General features: G+C 38.3%; 1 protein-coding gene across 6 annotated transcripts; it reads left to right on the top strand.

Annotated features, from left to right (window-relative positions):
- The first annotated feature begins 1,245 nt into the window (after window positions 1-1,245).
- On the top strand, window positions 1,246-15,633 carry LOC148861003 (CBL-interacting serine/threonine-protein kinase 1-like). Of its 6 annotated transcripts, none has more exons than XM_088982690.1 (13): window positions 1,246-1,940; window positions 2,468-2,530; window positions 5,731-5,802; window positions 5,948-6,055; window positions 6,278-6,358; window positions 6,457-6,510; window positions 6,590-6,715; window positions 6,837-7,049; window positions 7,139-7,243; window positions 7,963-8,079; window positions 8,520-8,582; window positions 8,674-8,748; window positions 9,012-9,312. In XM_088982690.1, exons 1-13 carry the CDS (start codon window positions 1,764-1,766, stop codon window positions 9,078-9,080), a joined length of 1,323 nt encoding a protein of 440 aa, XP_088838816.1. In that variant the 5' UTR covers window positions 1,246-1,763; the 3' UTR covers window positions 9,081-9,312. The 6 variants fall into 6 exon arrangements, 3 of the variants coding, with proteins under 3 accessions (XP_088838816.1, XP_088838817.1, XP_088838818.1); XR_016112406.1 differs by lacking the exon at window positions 9,012-9,312 and adding an exon at window positions 15,295-15,633 and having other exon boundaries at window positions 1,372-1,940; window positions 7,963-8,044; XR_016112404.1 differs by having other exon boundaries at window positions 1,372-1,940; window positions 7,963-8,044.
- Window positions 15,634-23,724: the final 8,091 nt, after the last annotated feature.

The raw sequence follows: 23,724 nt of genomic DNA on the forward strand, positions 1-23,724 counted from the left end.
CCAACCAGGTGATGCATGTACATCAAGGCATGTGTAGTTGTCATAATGGTATTTATTTTGACATTGGTATAATGGAGATGGCAATTTTCCCATCCCCATCATGTACTCCATATTGGGTTGGAGATGGAGATTGCCTTGGTTGGATGGGAATGGGAATGGGGATGAAGATTCTTCATCCCAATCTGACCCTGATATATATATATATATATATAAAAGGAAACAAATTCTCTTATTTTAAGTAAATTTATTTTTTAAAAAATATTTTTAATTTAAAAAATTAAGGGATTCAGGTCCTCAACAAACAAGAAACCCATCTTTATCAGAAATCATAATGGAGGGTGATTTTTATTCCAGCAGAAATTGGGGTTGGGAATGCAAAATTGAGATCAGAGATGGAGAATATGATCCCTGTTCGGAACCATTCCTAAACACATAAAACAACTCATTATACTTTAAACACATAAAACCACTTCGTAAAAGATGAAACAATTAATGTCAAGATGTCTCACGGTTTGTAGACAATGTCAATAAAGACTTTTCCCCAATGCCTCCACGCACATAACATGATATAATAGGAAGGTACGAATTATAAACCTTTGAATTCAAATATACCAAATCAAATGTGATTTTGGTGGTATTTAAACCAAGGTTTTAAAAATTGACTTGGAATGAACCATCCTGGTCACTGGTTTTTGGATCGACGATTTGACTATTTAGTTTGAATAGATAATTTATTTTAACAAAAAATATTAAAATAAAAATAGTCAAAAAATGTTTAATGGGTCGAATTGGTTGACGGTTCGACCACCCAAATTACTGATCGTTGACCAGTTCAATGGCTTTTGTCCAAGAACCGAATTTAGGGCAAACCAGAACCGATTACCTGAATGGTCCAACTGTCCAAGTTAACGACGATTAAAAAACATTAACATAAACAATAGTTTCAACTATGATATAGAAAAGATATGATATAAAAAAAACAACTGACCCATAAACTATAATCATAAACATACTAGCAAATAACGTATTATTTATCAAAAATTATGGATGGATTTTAATTGATCAAAATTATTTTCATTTCATATCTTTTCTGCATCGTAGATTTTCCCGTAAACAAAACGCCTAGTCTAAAAGGAAATCAATTCCATGATCCAAAGTTAGTATTTTTACCCAAAATCATCCATTTAAACCAAACATCCGCCCTCCTAAACGGCTAGATGCGAGAAATAAAAATTAAAAAATAAGATACTGAGACTCTAGGGCCTGTGAGTGGCTGAGAAATAAGGAGAGGAGTAGAGGACCCATTTGTTTCCAAAACAAGCGAGGGTACTTTTGTCAATATAAAAATGGAGCACCTGTATTAAATCGGGTGGTTATATAATTAACTTGTCACAGAGATGGAGAGAGAGACTCATTAAGAAGAAAATAATGGCTTCTGGTGGTGGGATTTGATGATTTGAAGACTCTAGGATAATTGTTTGTGAGAGTATCCACGGCGTCATCGTCCAACAAAAACCCGCAGAAAGTCAGACGAGAAGGCCGTGGACTGCTACTCTTCAAACATTTTATCTCAAACCTAAAAGCAAAAAGATCTCACCGCTTCGCCGTGTTCGCCGTGTTTGGAAATTGGAACGGCGGAGAAAGTGACAATCATATTTATATATACATAGATAGAGATACAGAGTGGATCGTTTAATCTGTAACTGTTTATTATAAAAGATTGAGAGGAGAGCTAAACAGAGGGAGGCGTTGCTTGTTAGTCAATGTTGAAGGAGGTGGAGAAGCGGGGAGTGCGACTTGGTAAGTACGAGCTCGGACGCACTCTCGGCGAAGGGAATTTCGGCAAGGTCAAATTTGCCAGGAATATTGAATCCGGTCAAGGATTTGCAGTTAAGATCTTGGAGAAAAACAGGATCTTCGAACTTAAAATCAGCGATCAGGTATCTTTTAGTTCCTCCTTCCTAATTCAATGTTACCATTCTTTCGTACGTTGTTCTGTTCCTCTTACTTTTCTGGATTTTCTTTATTGTGTTCGTCTGTTCGGGGGATTTTAGGCATCATATCTCGAGAAAATTTTCAATAAGATCCTTCTCTGGATTCATTTCATATTATAGCTTGCTTAAAAGATTTCAATTTCTCGCTGCTCTGTTGTAAATTTCCATCTTAACCTCCCCTGTCTCCGTTCTTTTCTTCTAAATCTGCACTTTTCTTCCCCTGTGAACAAATTCAGGTTATCATATCACATGTTTTGTCGGTTCCGATTCTTTATTTTTCATATTTTGCTCCTTCATTTCCCGTGTTTCCCGTGCTTCCGGTTCCGATGTCTATCTTCCTGAGGTGACACATGACCCAAGCTTTCGTGAGTTTGTGGATTTTATGCCTTCGGTTGTCTGTTTCGTGTTCTTCGTTTTCTTTTTCTTTTTTAAAGGCGTCTGTTATCGTTCTTCGAATGGGATTTGTGTTGCAGATAAAAAGAGAGATCCGTACTTTGAAGCTTCTAAAACATCCCAATGTCGTCAGATTACACGAGGTATGCAGCTTCCTTTTCTTTTTTTTTTTTTCTTCAGAATATTTTATTGCAATTGGAAACCAAACTCCCGAATCGAGTTCCTCTTTTTAGACTGTTTTAGCTGGATTATTAGAACATGCAAGGATTTTCCTTTTCTTTCGTTTTTTTTTTTCATGGCGCTACACAACACGACAACACCAACAGCCGTGAGCCGTGAGCCGTGATCCGTGGGCTGTGGGCCTATGGCCCATTACCATCGGCCCATCCCTTAACAACATAACGTAACTCTCGTCTCCCTAACCCCGTGGGCTGTGTTCGCGGGATTTGATCCCGGGTCTCTGCTACCACGAGTCAGAGATCTGGAACTTGCGGCTTTATTGTCGAATAAATTCCGCATTCCAAAAATATAAATGCCTATACTTGATTTTGCTTAATGCCTTGGCTTTATGTGTATACGTGTAGACTGTAGACCTTCATATAAAAATTTTAATCCATTTATTTTCCACTCGTTTATTTTGTTAAGTAATTTATTTTCCTTTCTCCCCTTTCATTTTCCTGAGGACCTGATTTCCTCTCCTCACCATGCGATCTTCTTGACCACATCCCTTGTTTGTAATGTCGCGTCGCCGTGAACGTTCTATTTTTAATTCACCAATTATTTCCTACATGGCAGTATTTGCATGAATCTGCCAAAATCACAAGGCAAGATAGTAACGAATGGGGAACTTCTCACAAAATGCGCCTCACATCCATCTCACGGCCACATCCCAGTCTGAACAGGAAATGTTCTGAATGTGTGGTTAGAATATGTTATGAATTTAATATGAGACGTGTTTTGTAAGGAACAGATTCGCCGTCAATAATAACATGGCCGAGACCAGATCTACTCTTCACATATATGGCACCTCACAACGATTTTATAGATATATCCCACCGTGGATTGGGAACATCTTCCATCCTTATATTTATTATTTACAGGAGATATGGAGCAGATTCAAAACTTGGAGACACCGGAGCTTTCACCAAACTTAAGGGTCACACCACGACTCGGCGCGTGAGAGAGAGATGGTTTATGGGATTTGAATTATGAACAGTTAATATAATACCCATTTAATTGGCTGGAGGACATGGGCTTTCTCCGATAATTACTCTGATTGCTCGGAGGGTGTGGAACCGTGCAACAAGGGTTCTGATCCATCTAATTTTGTTTTTGGGATAGAAGAAAACCCCAAGCAATGTCCGTGTTGATGATTTTGGTGGGGCCTGTTAATTGTGCAAAGTTAATGACTTATGAGTCCTCCCTTTCCTGGGGAGTGAGGAGTGGGGGCACCAGACCGGAGGACCCACGATCGATAATAATTCATCACGTAAAAAGGGGACCAGACCACACAGATCAATCTATGGAGGAATTCTGTTCCTCAAGTAAAGTAAAGGGCATTTTGAAGTTGCAGGAAACTATTCATTATTGTAGGTGTGGGTGAAAACATATGATTGGGCCGTCCCGGCGGTTGCGGATGGATGGTTTCAGTGGCATGGAATGTGGACAATCATGTGCTTCCACATTCTCAATTGAGTCAATTCGGTTATTTTGATTCATCCATCATCATCGTCGTCGGCGAATCGAGTTGGTTAAGGTCTATATATAATGGGAGAATCAATGAGTCTGCAAGAAAAACTAAGAAATTGCTTCAGCTAAGAAAAAAATAAATAAAGAAAAACTAGGAAGAATACGGATGAACGTCTCCTAGCTTCTTTGTTGACCCACTTCCAGCACCAGCAGGCAGCAGTTGAAAATTAGGACCCCTTCTTCTCAATGGAACTATTTGCCGTTTTAGTGGGTGGACGGGAAGTAGCACAGCTCCCTTCACTTCTTTAACTTGACCCGAGTCACCCGACCCATTATTTGCCTAAATTATTGCTTGTTTTTTTGAGGGGGCTTTGACATAGACCTAGAAAAAAGTTGACTCAATATGCGAATCAGATCCAATCCAACCTGAAAAAACAGAGTTAGGGTCTCATATTTAGTTATGTGAATGTTAGAATGACCCGACCTGGAAAAAACTGGATTGGATTGGGTTGGGTCATGGGTCAATCCGCTGACCCGATTGTTAGGTATAATTAGGACTATTTATGCATTGTTAGAAGTTTCCACTCTTTAATTTTTTTTATTTAATCTTTACTCTTTATTCTTTACTCTTTGAATCGTTAAATGTTCAAGTTTTTTTTTTTTTTATTTGGAATTTTAAGGGTAATTCTTTTAATTTTAGCATTTTTTGCGTATTTTTTCTTTATGTTTTTAAATTTCAGTTATTTTTTGTGATGACCGGAATTGAACCATGGGTCAACCCTAACCTGAACATTTAGGGTTAAGGTCTAGCATTTGACAACCCAACCCAAAATTCAATCCGAAGTGTCTTTACCCAATCCGAACCCAACCCACCCAACCCAATTGCCAGGTCTACTTAGACAGTAATTGAGCTGCAAGCTTTTAAATTTCCACCAAACTTTGGGCGGAGAAGTAATTTTGTTTGGGGATGTGAAAGTAAACCAAATTTGCTAAGTTTTGATCTGAAGTTTTAACTTGTTTTGTTAAATTTTTAGCTCTAGAAAAGTATCCAATAAAATGTCTGATATCTCAGTACATAATATGCTTTTAACATTTGAGTTTATTGCCAAATGAAGTAAGATATTTTAGATGCATAAAAATTTTGGTTATTTATTTAAAGTCATTTTCGTAGGTCATGAGCTACTGATTACTCCACACAGAAGAATCCATTCCTTTTATTTCATGTTCATCATGATTTTCTAATTAATTGCAGTTTACTTCAGGATGAAGCTATGAAATGCTAAGCTTTAATGTTAGTCATTTCCATTTTTCCTTCTTAAAAAAAGCAAATTCTTCTATGCAACCAAAATCAGTAAATTTTCAAGGTATGAATAAAAATATCATTTCCTGTTTAGAATTTCATATAGAATTCTTCATTTGCTAATCATAGAGAAGTTGCCTGTAGTCACGAGAGTGATATCAAAAGTAAATGATGTCGTATCTGATGCATGTTGATATCTCTCTCATCCTTCCTTTTGATTGATACTTTAATGAATAAGCATATTGGCTCAAAGTAATAAAAAATGGTTCTATTTAATGCTATTATTTACCATGACGTTGATAATATCCTAATTCATCTCCTGATCTCTTGCTATGGTTAACTCTGAATTATCAGGTTTTAGCAAGCAAAACCAAGATTTACATGGTCCTTGAATATGTTAACGGTGGTGAATTATTTGACCGAATTGTAAGGACCATCCAATCTCTTCCCTAGCTGATTAGTTTTACTTGGATCTTTTCCTTGTTTCTTCAACTTCACATATTATTAAGTTGTCCCTGTTAACTTCTATTCAAACGCTGTAGTATTTCACATTATGAAAAATTTCATGTAGGCATCAAAAGGGAGGCTCCCAGAAGTTGAAGGACGGAAACTCTTTCAGCAATTAATTGATGGTGTAAGCTACTGTCATGACAAAGGTGTATTCCATAGGGATCTGAAGGTAATTTTATTTAATGCTGTTAAATGTTAAATTGCATTATCAGAGACAAGGAAAGTTGGCATTGGAACTTTATGAGTATGGCCTTAAATGAACTTTAGAAAAAGCAACATAAGCTGATCGGATTTACATGGTTGACAGTCATTCAACTTATACCATTCTCTTTTCAATATATATTTTGTTTATTTTGCTCATCCTCATCCATGTATGCTGTTTCCATTGCAGCCGGAGAATGTCCTTATTGATGCAAAAGGAGACATAAAGATATCTGATTTTGGGCTCAGTGCTTTACCTCAACATTTTAGGGTATCGTGTGTACAAATCCATCCTATGCCATGTTCCAGTTTATATTTATAACTGAAACCAATCAGTTACCCATTCTTTTACTGTCACTGAAATATCAGGATGATGGATTACTACATACAACCTGCGGAAGTCCTAATTATGTTGCACCAGAGGTAGCCATGAGCTTTAATTGCTGATATCTGATGGTTTTTTAGAGATTTGCTGACTTGCACCTTGATACCATGTCTACAGGTTCTTGCTAATAGAGGATATCATGGTGCCACATCTGATCTATGGTCATGTGGTGTTATCTTATATGTGATTTTGACAGGTCATCTCCCTTTTGACGATCGAAATCTTGCAGTTCTGTATCAGAAGGTATAGGCAATTTACCTTTGGTTTGATTTCAATGGTAGCCTTTGGCTATACATTATATTTGGAGTTCCAGTCGTATTGATCCTTGACCAAAGTTTCTATGTGATCTTCTTTACTGATTCAGATCTTCAAGGGAGATGTACAGATGCCCAAATGGCTCTCAAAAGGTGCTAGAAACTTGATAAAGAGGATTCTTAATCCCAATCCAAATACTAGGATAACTGTGGCTGAGATAAAGTCAGATGAGTGGTTCAAACAAGATTATATTCCCACTATTCCTGATGATGAAGATGAAAACGTCCACATTGATAATGATGCCTTCTCAATGCATGGGGTGGTATGAAAGTCAGCCTATTCTGTAGTCCATTTATGAGCTTGCTTTTTTGGTTTTATGATGAACTGAAGGAAATCAGTTTCCTGATGTAGACACCAGAGGTGGAGAAAGATCCTGGTCAACCAGCTCTAATCAATGCTTTTCAGCTGATTGGAATGTCATCATGCCTTGACCTCTCTGGCTTCTTTGAAAAAGAGGTTTGTTTGTTTGCACGCCATCATAAGCATGTTAAATTAGTTCATCAACCTGCAAAATTTCAGGAGATACATAATTGATAACAGAACATCAGAAAGATCAACTTCACAAATTTGTATCTTTTCCACTGATAAAAACAATTCCCCCCTTTACCTTGCAAAACCTTATCAACTCAGCAAAGCCTTGTATTAACTTTATCTGTTTGACTACAATAATCATATTCTGCAAGTCCACTCTATTCAGTGCTATATTTATTGTCAAACTATGATCCCTCAAATCATTTTTCACTGATTCAACCCATGTCATTTTTGCCAGCCCATAGGACCCCTTAATTTTGCCATAGATCTCTTCTTCTTACTGGTTCCATAGAATGGTTTTTTATGCATTTCACCAAAACATCTTAGTTTTCTTTCTCTTATTTTATCTCACACAACAGGGCTACTCCTAGATTTCTATGAATATGCTCATTCTCATCCCATTTTTTCTAATCCTAACTGAATAGTAACCTGATTAAATCTGCAAGTTTGTAATTAGTCTCCTCTTACAACAACAATGAATGCATTCTTCCTCATAGATTTTACTATCCCATTTTTTGGGTTATTGAAATCACCCTGATTGAGGGAATTCCATATCCAGAAATTTGTATTATTTTATGATTCATTATTAGGTTCCTGGTTAATAGGAAGCTCAATTACAAATTCATTCATTACATTAACTGCAGGAGGCTTCTGAGAGAAAAATAAGGTTCACATCCAATTATTCACCAAAAGAATTATGTAAGAAGATCGAGGATGTTGTCACAGGTATGGGATTCAGAGTCCAGAATAAAAATGGAAAGGTTAGTGCTCTTAATGCAGAGCTATCAATTTTCGTTTGTGTTAATTAAGTCCACTGGATTTGCTCAAAACTTTAAACCTCACAGAAGAAGTCTCTTTTGGGCTATCTTTGGTTGCCCGTGTGTATTTGTTTTTTCCTTAGGCTATGTTTGGTTTGATAGAAAATAAGAAAGAAAAAGAAATTTGAAGGAAAATTCTTGTCAAATTTAGTGAAATTCCTTAAGAAGTTTCACTTAACTTCAATTTCTATCTTACTAAACATATCCTTAATCTACATGCAAGGAACCTCCCATTTAGCATTTATGTATGAGATGCATCAATTCGAAAGTGATGAAGCTACTTGTCAAGTATTGTTATTCTGAATTACAATATCAGAATCACTTTGTGGCTAAGCATTCAAATCAAATAATTTAATTCTCCTTCCTCTGCTTCTATTTTGCAGCTTAAGGTGATGCAAGAGCACACTGGGCAGATAAGACCTGGTAATCTTTCTGTCGCTGCGGAGGTGAGCTTTCTTAATGGGTTTTATACTTTTATTGCTTTGTCAATGGTTGATAGGTGTTAAGTTTATGGTTACTAACAGTGAAAGTCTGCAGGTTTTTGAGATAAGTGCATCTCTATATGTAGTAGAGTTAAGAAAATCATATGGAGATCCATCGTTGTATAGACAGGTAACAATCTCTTTCGCCTTTGTCATTAGCACTTTTAATAAATTTGAATTCAAAACTGAAAATTGATTTAGGTAAACTTGATAGCTCACCACATTATACCCACTTGACATACAAAATTGGTGCATCCAAATATTTTATAATCTATCATTTCAAATTGGATACAAAGTTGGAGCATCTTTTGTCTTATGCACCATTTGATAGAAACGGTACGATTATCTTATTTTCTACCTTTTGATTGTTAATTATGATATCTGCGGATGTAGTTGTGTGCAAGACTATCTAATGACTTGGGAGTTTCTCGAAGCCAAGAGTTTTTGACATCACAAGTGTGAATGTAGGACTAGTCATTGAGCAGCATCGATGGTAAAAAGCAAGCAGGAGGTGCAATATAATTTGTTACTTCTAAAGTGAAATAAAGAAACATATTTTTCGTATGTTTTATTCATCCCCACATTTAAATTGTACAGAAATAAATTTTCTATAGTATTTATCATTTTAGCACCCTTTCAATCTTTAAAAGGGCAAGGAATACAAAATGAATACCAACGAGTTCATGGTTTGAAATTTTGAAATGACCTCATAACAAATGATTTCATTTCACGTGGCATCCAAACCAGACTAAGAAAAGCCCAATGCCCAATCGTAGGTCTCTAGGGTATTGGGAGGGGTGAACAAGGTAGAGGCCTAAAATTCAGCATTCTAGCATGAATGTTGGAGAAAAGTTTCTGTTGAAGTTAAAATGTAGTTGTGCACATGTAATCCCTAGTAAGCGTGTACTACCTTGCACACGACAATTTTTTATGATGATGATGATGATTCTTGAAAAGACCACAAGACCAACTTTACGTTTCCTTATTTTAAAAAAATTATTTTATATTTTTGTCTATAAAAATTAGTCTTATTTGTCACACTTATATTTGTTTAATATGATGAATATATGATATTAGAAAAGTGCTCAAATGTTTTCTACAACTTTCTTTTGTATTTTTTTCATTATTATTATTATTATTATTATTATTATTATTATTATTATTATTATTACGACATGAAATATTGGCACATTTTGACCCAAAAGGTTGAATTGTTGACTTGCCATCAAACAAGAAAAAAACTCCATTATTTTTTTGAAAAGGTAAGATAAATTTTATTCAAAAAGAAAAAAAAAAGTATACGAGAGGTATACAAAAGTCAAACCCCACAGACCAAAAAGAGCAGGCCCTCTAACTAACATACCGAGCTATTTCTTCCTCTACCTCTTCTACCCCTTCCCTTAGTACAACAAGCACCTCGAGAAGGTGGACTAGATACCAATAAGTCATAACAATCCGTCAAATGTTTTGATTCCTGTTCCCAATTGGCAGAACAAACGGTGTAGAAGAAGCATCTAACTAAGAACTTTCTGTCTCCACTTCTGACTTTGGTTCTGAGTTCCTAACACTCCAAGGGTTTTGAGCCTTCACTTTGCGGGCAAGTGCGGATCTGAACCAATCTAACACTTGAGGTTCTTGATCCTCTGAGGCGGATACCCCAAGAAACTTTCCAAAGTCTATCAATTTCTCCAATTTTAGATTGATTTTAAATTTGTATTTTATTTTTATCATCAATAAAACAATTATTCTTTGTCACATTTATTTTTTTTTAATATAGCTAATTAGTATAGAATTCAATGAAAGAATGGGAGTTAATACCCCAAATACAAAACTTCATGAAAGGGAATTGAATGAGGAGAAATGTAATGGTTTAAATTACATTTTGTGACCTTACAATTAGAGATGGACCAAATTCAAAAACAACAGTATTCTAGTTAAGAATAGGATTCAATAAATCTTAATAGGAGTACCTTAAATATAAGACTTAATGTGAGAGATTTGAATAAGGGAAAATTGGTTGTTCAAATTACATTTCTATCCTTACAATTAAAGTGGGATCAAATTAAAAAATTGAAGTATTTTAGTTAAACAAAAGTTCTACACTCTTATTCACACTTTTAATAGTATTATAGAGAGATTAGAAAGGTGATAAACCATGGGGGCATATGGTTGAATCTAAATCTACTAGTAACAAACAACACTAAGCATGTGTTAGATTTGTGTGACATTTTCCTCTAACGGTGTTCATGGCCCAATTTGGAGATCTCAAACCAAACAAGTAATTAAATTAAGGTTTAAGAAACTCTCAAACTAAATCGAACCATTTTAGTATAGAAACCAAATCATAATGGTTTTGTCCGATTTCTAATACAATTTTTAGGCCATTCTATTGGGTTTAACTTTAACTCAATTAGAAAGCCAAAATAACATGCATCCCTAATGTGAGCTCCAGGAAGCTCATGGCTGGCTCAAAGAGATGGAGTCGCCACCCATTTTTTTAGAGGAAATGGGCCATCATTTTTAGATTTGAAAAACTCGATTTAAGTCTTTGATAGTGATTCTATCCTTTATGGAAAAGGCACATAACTGAGAGATTTTAAGTCCCAAGGATTGGGGGATTGGGAGTGGGAAGGTATTAGGCACCCCTCTCTCCAAGTTGTTGTAGCAACCCAATATGGGAGTTATTCAAGCTCAATTTCTTTTAGAGAAAAACAGGAAGAAATGGTTGCAAGAATATCTTAAATATGGAGGAACATGCTTTCTGGAGGGATGGGAGATCCATCATATGGATGGCCAAACCCTGTAGGAAGGTTGGGCGAAATTTCAAAAATTTCTTTACTCCCATCTAGGAATCCTATTCACAATTTAGAAAATTGCATTTTCAAGGTTCGTTCTTGTAACCACACCAGATCAAATCTCTAACCAAGATTAGGGAGGGGTATACCTGATATAGAATCCATGCAAGAAGCTCCTCTCAATGTAGGTGTTCACGCCCAAAGAGTACCAAATCCTCCCTCCATTGAAGATGACACAACCTAGGATGAGGTAGGACCAGAAGGTAGCTCTTCACCAAGAACTTGTAATTCTTCAGCAAGAATCGAATGGGGTAGTGAGCACAACTTCAAAATTGTTTCTTCTAGCAAGAAACAATATCAAGATCAAATCTTGGTCAAATCCAAGAACTGGAGATTGAATAGGGTAGAGCGGTAAGAGCAGGAAGAAAAAGAAATGAAGGCAAGATCAGTCTAACTGAGTTGTCTTCTCTTTGTGTTGTGTTTTTGGTGTCTTTTTCAGGTCCACCCTACTCTCTATTTATAACCTTAAAGAGGCAACCTCCAAATCTGATTAGGAATTTCCTGATCCAAATCTTTATTTGGATCTGGACTCTTTAAGTGATAAGGATAATCCCTTATCTCATATGCAGTTCAAAATCAGCTTATTCCTAATCAAATTAGGAGTTTCTTGATCCAAATCTTTATTTGGATCTGAACTCTTTAAGTGGATAAGAGTTATCCTCTTATCCTTATTTGCTAATTCAAACCCAGATCTGCCTCTATTTAATTAATCCAATTAACCCAGTTCGAAATGGACTTTTAGGCCCATTAAGCTTTCATGCTCACTTCCTTTTAATGTCGGCTACCTTGACTTTCTTTGTATGGCGTGGGACCCTAACATTGATCTACACATCAGTCACATGGATTCAGCTTAGCTTTTGTTACAAGGCCTAGCCGAATTCATTGTTGAATACAGTAAACCCCTGAGTTCATCACCATGGACTCTTAATGCGCCCAACATTTACACTAAATGGTCCTTGGGTCCAACCATCTTATGAAGGCCCAAGAACTGTGGGTAGATGCAAGATTAACCCATCAGGTATAACCCTCAATGGTCTTACACTTGACCTCTCAGCCCTTAATGATCAAACACTGCCCGACAAGAGAGTACCTCTCCCTCGGCTGCAAGGTACAATGCTGCACTCTCTACTCACATGGATCCTGAGAATTAAAACTTTTTTGCAAACATTTTGAAACCATAATATATATATGTATATCTGACGGGTTGTCGAAGCCCTCAAAATTAATGCTAGTCCCACAATAGAAATTTTGTAGTAATAGTGGTACTAGGTCGAATCCGACAGGGATCAAAACTATAATCTCTCAGCCGAATGAACAATATAACTAAGTGGGAAAATCAAATAACTAAAATTTAAAAGAACAAGAAAAAAATAGAAAGTTCAACTAACAAGAAGTAATCAATCTTACCAAATTATGGTTCAAGTATTTGGGTTAGTCAATTGGCCATCGATCATAGGTACACTTCAGTGGTCTTGCAATTCAAGCATTCGATCAACACTTATCACTAATCAACTAGGTATGATAGTGTTCAATATCAGTTAATGATAGCATTAAGCTTTGTGAAAACAGTTAAGCCAAAATAACAATAATTGAGATAGCTGCAATTATCGAATCTTGTTCCTGTTAAACAATTTTGTATGCCCTCAACGTCAATCAAGATGATGTACTTTATGAGTTTATTGTAAATGAATAAAAGTGCATATTTATTTCAAGCTCCCTTGGTATGTTTCTATGCAATACCCTTAAACTGGATACTTAATGAGACTCGTGTTAGCTTAGAATGTTCAAGGCCAGTGGGTCGGTCTGGGGAGATTTATCCTGACAAGGCTGACACTATTGTGCCACCAAGTCGGTTGGGGTAGCCTGTCTCAGCTGCCAAGGTGAGACCCTAGGCACATACAGTATAAGATTAATTGAATCTATGAATTGGACCAGATTTCCAGTATTACCCTACACCTTGGAGATTGATGGGCAAAACTGGAAAGTTACACCTGACCCCTAGACTCAATTATGATACTGCACTAGGTGTTGGATTGGGCTGTCTTTGATATACCAATCAGTGAGATCCTAAGCGGGGGTCAAAACCTGGGTATGTTGGGACAGTCTGAGAATTCATCTGAGTGGGTGATCATAGTGACATGATCAGCCCCTTTGTCGGGCAAAGGTAATGATCGGGGATGCATTCTTACTGATGGAAACCAAGACTGTCAGTAGCCGATTTCAATCGTTGAGATTTGTTTTGCAAAATATATTTTATATGAGATATAAAAGTATATATATTATGGTTTCGAAATGATTTGCAAAAGGTTTTAATTCCCGAGATCCAAATAAGCAGAGAGTGCAACACTGTTCCTTGCAGCCGAGGGAGAGGTCCTCTCTTGTCGGGCAGTGTGTGATCATTATAGGCTGAGAGGTTAAGTGTAAGACTATTGAGGATAATACCTAATGGGTTAATCTTGCATCTGCCCACAGTCCTTGGGTGTTACAAGGTGGTTTGGCCCAAGGACCACTTAAGGTAAGTGTTGGCCCTTAGAGCCCATAAGATGGGTTTCAGGGGGTGCACGGTTCATAAATAGTGTATTCGACCAGGCCTTGTAATAAAGGCTAGGCCAAACCCATGTGGCAGATGGGTAGATCAATGTTTGGGTCCCACGCCATACAAGGAAGCCCAACTGGACAGTAGTTTGGAAGTCTAAGTGAATACATAACTTAAATGGGCCTTAAGCCTATTTCGAACTGGGCTGATTTGATTAGTCACTTGAAGGGGAGAATTCTGAGATGAATTAGGTGATAGGATTGGGCCCAGACCCTATCCACTTAGAGAGCCCAAGATCTAAATAAGATTTAGATCTGGAAGCCCCCTAATTAGATTAGGAGATGACTGATCTGATCTGCAGATAAGATAAGGGTTATCCCTTATCGCTTAAAAGGACTTCTAATCCAAATATGATTTGGATCACCAACTCCTAATGGGATTAGGAGCTGATCCCTTTAAGATTATAAAAGGAGGAGGGGGCGATAGCCTTTAGATATGCAATCCACAATTCCTGTTTTCAGAGATGAAATCACAAGAAGAGAGAATTTTGCACCCTGCAAATACTTTCTTGCCGCCTCCTTCCTACAGTTGCTGCCTCCAGCAGTTCGATCTCCTACTCTCTACAGGAGTAATCAAGATTTGATCTTAATATCAATATTTTGGAGAAAATATTGATTGGAGTTGTATTCAAAAGCCATCCTATTGATTCTTGCTAAGGGTCAGGTTCTTTTGGAAGAACACTGCTGATTTTGCTCCATCCTGCACTGCGCCATCTTCAATGGGAGCAGATTTTGGATCCTTCCTTGGGGGTGAACACCTCCATTGGGAGATACTGTTTCTCCGTATCAGGTATAATCCCTTCCTACTCCTTATGGTTCAGATCTGGTTCAGTTTATGGTTCAAGAATGATCATTGAAAATATGATTTTCTAAATAGGGAATGCGATTCCCAGTTGAAGGGAGAGAAAAATTTTTGAAATTTGCCCCCTTATTCCACAATCTTTGGGCGTCCATGTGATGTATATCCTATCCCTTCAGTGGTATCAGAGCCATGGTTCAAATCTTGAACCAATTTTGTTTCAGATCTGAATCTGCACAAATGGGCAGAAGGCATTCTACCCGATTTGCGCAGTATGGGTTTTGGGAAATTTGTTCCCAAAATTAATGGGTTAATTATATGAAATTAATTTTATATAAATATGATTATTATTTAGAATTGTTTTTTATGATTTTCTTGTTTTATGGGCTATTCGTACAAGAGGAGATTGAAATCTTGATTTGCGCAGGGAACCTACGATTTTGCAGGTTTTGGATTGCTTTATTACTTTTGGTCTGTAAAATAATTTTTTATTTTTTATTTTTTAGATTGAATGTATAGGTATTCGATCTGATGTAATCATTAATAGAAATAGGATTTCTATTTTTTTTATTTTTGGATCGAAAATGGCGGCGCAGAAAAGGAGATTTCGCAGAGAAGAAGATTTCACAGATGGGAGAAACAGAATTTGCGATTTGCAGTTTATGAAACTGCAAACTGTGATCTAACCTTTGTTTTGTAGAATGGATTGTGCGAACAACATTGGTTGACTGATTCTTTATTTTGTCTTAACAGTTTTTTAATTTTAGATTATTTTCTTGAATTAAAGATTTAATTAAAGATCACACCCTAGACCCATTCGAACCAAGATTGGTTCAAACCGTTTGGACCAAATCTAGAGTTTAATCAAGGCTGAAAGTCAGCCCTAATTTACCCACTAATGGGCTTGAGGATTGATATATAATTAAATGGATAATCCGCCCCAACTTGTAAAGGCCCAGCTAACTCTTAAAGCTATATGGGCTGAACCATTCAGCCCGTATACCTTGATAATAATAGTGGTTAATATTATGGATTTAAAACGTGCTTCAAATGGGCCTTATAGATGATTAATTGATTGGATCAATCTATCCTTGCATGAGATGTATGCATGTGTGTTGTGCTACGTACATGGGCCATAAGTGCTTGGCCCATGCTCAATCGACAATGGCTCTTGCACACACCATGGCTGAATGCACATCATTGCCATGGTGTCCCTTTTGGTCATTGGATGACCTCCCTCAGTGGTGGGCCCCACACCTCATCAAGAGGTTACGTGTGAAACCCTAGCTGATAAAGGCCCACCGAAATCTGACTTTATGAAAGTCAGTGGGAGCCACTTTGGTTTGACCTAAATCAAACTAGGGTGTAATAACTGTTCCCTCTAGCTAATATTAGCATGAGAATGGGTTACGTCCAAGGACATATTGGACAGTCTCAGGATGATGTATGAAGAGTAGAATTGTTCTACTCGACAAAAGGTCTTGAAATAGCTCATGACCGCACAAATGACTTAGGGCCAACAAGTTCACGACCATTGTCTTCGGATGGTGGGATACATCAACGAACTGGAGGCTCTTGGATCCGGGCTAGACCTTGCGACCCAGATAGATGCTATCCTTAATTCTTTGCCTCCTTTTTCTAATTCGTTCATCATGAACTATAACATGAACAAGTTGAATGTCAGCTTGCAAGAGCTTAGCAATATGTTGCAAAGAGCTGAAGAACTGATTAGAAAGGATGAGCCTGTAGCTATGCTTGTTGAAGCTAGCAAGACAGGCAAGAGAAAGAGGAAGGCAAAGAAGCCTTAGAAGAAAGCCACTAAGGGTAAGAAGCAGAAGAGAGACAAAGCATCGGATGCCTGTCACTTCTACAAGAAGACCGGCCATTGGAAAATGAACTGTCTTGCCTACCTGGAATCCAAGAAAGGTAATTTCAAAGCTTGTGTTATAGAAACCAATCTGTTGGTAGCTTTTGCGTTCTGGTGTATTGACTCTGGGGCTTCAACTCATGCGTGTAACTCACTGTAGGGGTTCAAGGTAAGCAGAAGGCTGAGTGAAGGAGAAGTCACAATCTACTTGGGGACTACTGCAACTGTTGTAGCTGTGGCCATAGGAACCGTGGAGTTACTTTTTAGAGAAGGAACAATTGTACTGAAAGATTGTCTTTATGTACAAAATTTAAGGAGAAATTTGATTTCTGTCTCAAAACTATGTGTAGATGGTTATTCTGTCTTCTTTAGTAATATAATTACTATTAAAAGAAATAACAAATTCATCGCATACGGGGAACTGGAGAACGATCTCTATGTTCTACATCCTTCTCTAGAAACTAACATAACCGAAACTACATCGGCTGAAATACCCAAGAAGAGAGCCTATGATACAGTTAATCCCATGTGTCTGTGGAGTTACCGACTTCGCCACATCGATGTTGACCAAATCACTAGGTTGGTAAAGGATGGTCATTTGGATTTTCTAACTGTAGAAGATCTTCCCACCTGTGAGCCTTGCCTACAAGGCAAGATGACGAAACGATCATTTAATTGTAAGCCTGAAAGATGTACAGGAGCACTTGACCTAATACATACTGATGTATGTGGTTCCCTGAGTGTTAGGACATGGAATCAACACATGTATTTCATCACCTTTACAGATGATTTTTCACGATATGGTTACGTGTACCTAATGAGACACAAGTCTGAATCCTTTGAAAAGTTCAAAGAGTTTAGACAAGAGGTCGAGAAATAGTTAGGAGAGAAATTAAAGTCCTTCAATCAGATTGAGGTGGCGAGTATCTCTCTGACGAATTTAGGGACTACTTAAAGGACAATGGGATAGTATCACAATTAGCTCCTCCTGCTACACCACAACTTAATGGTGTTTTAGAGAGGAGGAATAGGACCTTATGAGATATGGTCCGGTTGCTTCTCATAACCTCAGAGTTACCCACATCCTTTTGGGGTTACGCATTAGAGACTGCGATTTACGTGCTGAATCAGGTTCCCACCAAATCAGTTCCGAATACTCCATATGAACTTTGGATCGGAAAGAAACCAAGTGTCAGACACTTGAAGATTTGGGGTTGTCCATCACACATTAAAAGAATGAGTGCCGACAAGTTGGAATTCAAGACCAGCCGTTGCTTATTTGTAGGCTACCCAAAAGACTCTGTTGGTTACCTATTCTATGACCCAAGTGAGCAGAAAGTGTTCTGCAGTCGAAATGCACAATTCTTGGAAACCGATTTCATCCTAGACACCCATCGTCAAGAAGTTGTTCTTGATGAGGAGAGCTCAGGAGCAGTGGGAGATGTCCCACAAGTTCCAAGTAGTGACCAACCTAGATGATTAACTCGGGTATCCAAAAGCAATGTTGGACATAGATTCCTAGAAGTGGGTGGAGGCCATGAGAGCAGAGATGGACTCAATGGAGACCAATGGAGTCTGGACTCTAGTAGATCCTATTAGACAGTTTTGTATGCCCTTATCTTCAATCCAAGTTTATGTACTTTTGACATTTAGTGTAAATAAACAAAGTACATATTTGATTCATGTTGTTTGGTATATTTCTGTGTAAGACCCTAAAACTAGACACTCATAGAGACTTGTGTTAGTTTTAAACATTCACAACCATTGGATAAGTCTGGGGAGATTTATCCTATCAAGGCTGATATTGGTGTGCCACCAAGTGTTGGGATGGCTTGTCTTGGCCATCAGGGTAAGACCCAAGGCACATGCAGTATGGGATGTTTGAACCCTTGAACCAAACCAGATTTCCAGTATTGCCCTAGACCTTGGAGACAGATGGGCAAAATTGGAAAGTTACACCTGACCCCTGGACTCGATTATGACACTTCACTAGGTGTCGGATCGGGCTGTCTTTGGATATGTCAATCAGTGAGATCCTTAGTGGGGGTCAAAACCTGGACATGTTGGGGCAGTCTGAGAATTCATCTGAGTGAGTGATCATAGTGACAGGATCAGCTCCTTTGTCAGACAATGGTAATGATCGGAGTGCACTCTCTCTGATGGAAACCAAACTGTCGGCAGTTGATTTCAATCATTGGAATTTTGTTTTGCAAAATTAATATATATATATATCTGTATATGTACGGTTGCAAAAACATTTGCAAAAGGTTTTAATTCCCGGGATCCATGTGAGTATAGAGTGTGGCATTGTTCCTTGCAGCTAAGGGAGAGGTCTTCTCTTGTCGGGCAGTACTTGATCATTAAGGGCTAAGAGGTTAAGTGTAAGACCATTTAGGATAATACCTTATGGGATAATCTTGTAACTGCCCACAGTCCCTGGGTTTTTATAAGATGGCTTGGCCCAGGGACCATTTAATGTAAGTGTTGGGCCCATAGGGTCCATGTGATGGGCTCAAGGGGGTCACTGAGTTTTTCAGTGAATTCGGCTAGGCCTTGTAATAAAGGCTAGGCCAAACCCATGTGACTGGTGTGTAGATCAATGCTTGGGTCCCATGCCATACAAAGAAGCCCAACTGGGCAGTAGATTGGAAACTAATGAAACACTGAACACTTAATGGGCCAAAAGCCCATTACGAGCTGGGCTGATATGATCACCCATCTATGGGGCGAATGTGAGATTAATGGTAGTAAAAAGGATTGGGCTTAATCTGCAGATCGGATTAAGATTATCCCCTATCCAAATATTGATTTGGATTGGGATAACTCCTAATTAGGAGGATTTCTTAATCAAGAAAAAAGGAGGAGAAAACAAGATTTGAATATACCAGATTTCGAACCAAGTTTTTCCAAGAGAGAGAAGAAAGTCTTCTACAACAGAGATTTGATCTCAAGAACTCCAGAGAGAAGAAAAGTTGTTCAGCCATATTCATCAAGGAGTTCTCCTCCAACCGCCACCAACCCCTCTTGCAAGATTCAATCTTTGTAGGAGAAAGAAGTCAAGAAATCAGTTCTTGACATCAGTCTTGCAGAAAAGACTGAAAAGGATTCAGTGTTCAGAGTTTCTAGTGGGTTTTTGCGAAGGATCCAGTGTAGGACGCACTCTGCTGGTTCCGTTCCATTCACAGCTGTGTCATCTTCAGCAGGAGCGGTTCTTGGTATCTTCTTTGGGCGTGAACACCAACTTTCGGAGATATTGTTTCTCCGGATTAGGTATAATCCTTCCTGTCTGGTTTGATTATGGTTCAAGTAGAATCCTTGAATATTGTATTCTAAATTTAGGGAATATGATTCCCAGTTGGGAGAATGTAGGAAAATTTTTGAAATTCGCCCACCCATTCCTCACCCTTCATGGCTTGCATTAGATGGATCCTACCATTCTTTCAGTGGTATTAGAGCCACATGTTCGAATCTTGAACCAAAAGAAATTTAGATCTGAACCTGCGCAGACGGATAGAAGATGTTCTGCCAAGATTTGCACAGATTGTTTTCTTTATTTCAAGAAATTGTTCTCGTTAAGGGCGATTGATCTGAAATTAATTTCTGTTAAATTCAAAACTTATTTAGAACTGTTCTTTATTTATTTTGATTTAATGGACTGTTCAAACCTAGAGATCATAGTGTAGATTTGGCGCAGATGGTCTACGCATCTTTTTCCTTTTCTATTTAATTCGGTCTGTAAATAATTTTTTTTTTATTTTCTAGACTGAATGTATAGGATTTGATCAAGAATGTTAATAATTAATAGAAATAGGATTTCTGTTTTTATTTTATTTTCTTGATTAAAGAAGAAGGAAGAAGAAGGCGACGCTGGAGATTTGTAGATGGAGAAATCATTCTCAGTGATTTGCAGTTTGTGAAACTGCAACCCTTGTGATTAACCTCTATTTTGTAGGTTATGTGAATAGTCCATAGTTGATTTGTGTTTGTTTAAAATCAAAATCATTAATTTCAGATCTTTCATGAATTAATTCTTGAATTGAAAATCAGTTTCGGACCATTTCGGACCAGATTGGACCAAAACTGTTTGGACTGAATCTGGCGATTCGAAAGGGATTGTTTTTCAATCCATTCTTCTCACACTTTCATTCCAAATCTGATGTTCAATTACAGGAATTAATTTGGCTCACCTGTAAAGCCCAGTTTTAAAAGGTTAAAACTGCAAAAGCCCACACTTGTGAGAAAAGCTATATGGGCCGAACTACTAACTGCGATTCAGCCCATACACCTAGTAGACATTAATTGTTAATGTTATGGATTTCATATGGGCCGTTTAATGGGCTTTACAGCAGTTGATTGATTGGTTCAATTCCTCCTTTTTCATGTGATGATTGGATGTTTGATGTGCTGGGACCGTGGGCCATAAGCACTTGGCCCATGATGATTCGTTAGTGGCTCTTGCGCACACCATGGTTGAATGCATATCATTGCCATGGTGTCCCTTAAGGTCATTGGATGACCCTTCCTTTCTTGGTGGGCCCCACAACCCTAAAAAGTGATGCATACAAAACCCCTAGCCGATTAAGGCCCACCAGAAATCTAACTTTGTGAAAGTCAGTGGGAGCCACTTTGGTTTGACCTAAATTAGAACTAGGGCGTAATTTTGTTCCCTCCAGCAAATATGAATGCAAGTGATAGGGAGATCCATATGATGGACTCTCTAAAGGCCTTCCGTCATTAGCACACTGATGGGTCCATTAGTAATGAGGAAACGCACCATAAAATTGGGCTATCCATTTGTTGTTGGATCTGTTAGAGTGTTTCATAAGATGATAGGGGCATCATAGACCGATGTGGGAGGGGCTTCACCAGAAAATGGGAACTCTCTCATAGTGCCTTGGCGTAACATGAATATGATCGGTGTGCACTCACTGGACAGAAAGGTTTACCTAAAAACGGCTCTGAACTTTGTCTGACAGAGGCCAAAGGGAAACTCATCTGATGAGTGGATATGATCCGTCACAAAAAGGTGGTGGAGTTATGCAGCTGAAACAGTTGGCTTCACGCACCCCATGTGATTTCCCACATTTCCAGAGACATTCCGTCGTCTCCGTCACTGAGAAAGGAGGGAAATATCAGAGTTGAATAAATGGGAATGGAACATAGATTAAAAGCCATATCTATGTAGGTAACTTGAATCAAACTAAGGTTGTGGACTAATGATTTTGCTGTTTTATCAGAAAATGGCAAATGGTCAATTCGCAAAGCTTCTAGATGATGACAAGTTTAAGGGCCCAAACTATGCCGACTGGTACAAAAATCTTATGCTGGTCCTAACTTTTGAAAAGTTAGATAAGGTAGTGAAAAATCCTACCCCGGAGTGTCCAGGTGGTAGGGCTTCTGAGGCCCATAGGAGGGACTACCAAGATTGGGAGGATAAGAACTCCCTAGCCCGTTGCTTTGTCATTGCCTCACTAGACAACTCAATACAGAGGTAGTTCGATCAGTTCGAACTAGCCAAGGACATATTGGACAGTCTAAGGACAATGTATGAAGAGCAGAACCGTTCTACTCGACAGAAGGTCCTGAAACTGTTCATGACCGCACAAATGTCCAAGAGCAGAAAGTTCATGACCATTGTCTTTGGATGATGGGATACATTAACGAACTTGAAGCCCTTGGATCTGAGCTGGATCTTGGCACGCAAGTGGATGCCATCCTGAATTCTTTGCCCTCTTCCTTCAATGCATTCACAATGAACTATAACATGAATAAGCTGAATGTCAGCATCCAGGAACTCAGCAATATGTTACAGAGGGCCGAGGATCTACTCAAGAAGGATGAGCCTGTGGTTATGCTTGCTGAAGCTAACAAATTGGGAAAGAAAAAGAGAAAGGCAAAGAAGCCACAGAAGAAAACTACCAAACCTAAGAAGCAGAAGACGAACAAGGCATATGATATCTGCCACTTCTGCAAGCAGACCGGCCACTGGAAGAGGAACTGTCCTACCTACCTAGAATCTAAGAAAGGTAACGACAAAACTTGTGTCATAAAAACTAATATGTTAGTTACTTCTGTGTCCTGGTGTGATGACTTCGGGGCTTCAACTCATGCATGTAACTCACTGTAGGGGTTCAAAGTTAGCAGAAGATTGAGTGAAGGTGAAGTGACACTGTTTTTGGGAACAACTGCAAGTGTTGCAGCTACGACAATAGGAACCGTAGAATTAGTTTTTAGAGAAGGAGTGCTTATACTTAAAGATTGTCTTTATGTACAGAACATGAGAAGAAATTTGATTTCTGTTTCTACATCCTTCTCTGGAAACTAACTTAACCGAAACTACGCTGGTCAAAAATCCTAAGAGAAGAAATCGTGATACAGTAAATCCCATGTGCCTCTAACATTACCGGCTTGGCCACATCGGTGTTGACCGAATCACAAGGCCGGTAAAGGATGGTCCTTTGGATTTTTTAACTGTAGAAAATCTTCCCACTTGTGAGCCTTGCCTTCGAGGTAAGATGACTAAGTGGCCATTTGACGGTAAGCCTGAAAGAGCTGCAGGCACACTTGACCTAATACATACTGATGTATGTGGTCCCCTGAGTGTTAGGACACGGAATCAACACGTGTATTTCATCACCTTTACAGATTATTTTTCACAATATGGTTACGTGTACCTAATGAGACACAAGTCTGAGTCATTTGAAAAGTTCAAAGAATTCAGACAGGAAGTCGAAAAACAGTTATGGAGAGAAATTAAGGCCCTTCGATCAGATCGAGGTGGCGAGTATCTCTTTGATGAATTCAGGGACTACTTAAAGGTCAACGGGATAGTGTCACAATTAGCTCCTCCTGCCACACCTCAACTCAACGGTGTTTTAGAGAGGAGGAATAGGACCTTGTTGGACATGGTCCGGTCACTTCTCGTCCACTCAGAATTACCCACATCCTTTTGGGGATATGCATTAGAAACTGCTATCTACGTACTGAATC

This window comes from Nelumbo lutea, chromosome 4 (genome assembly GCF_056320005.1).
Source record: "Nelumbo lutea isolate HS-2025 chromosome 4, American lotus-T2T, whole genome shotgun sequence".
Lineage (NCBI taxonomy): Eukaryota > Viridiplantae > Streptophyta > Magnoliopsida > Proteales > Nelumbonaceae > Nelumbo > Nelumbo lutea.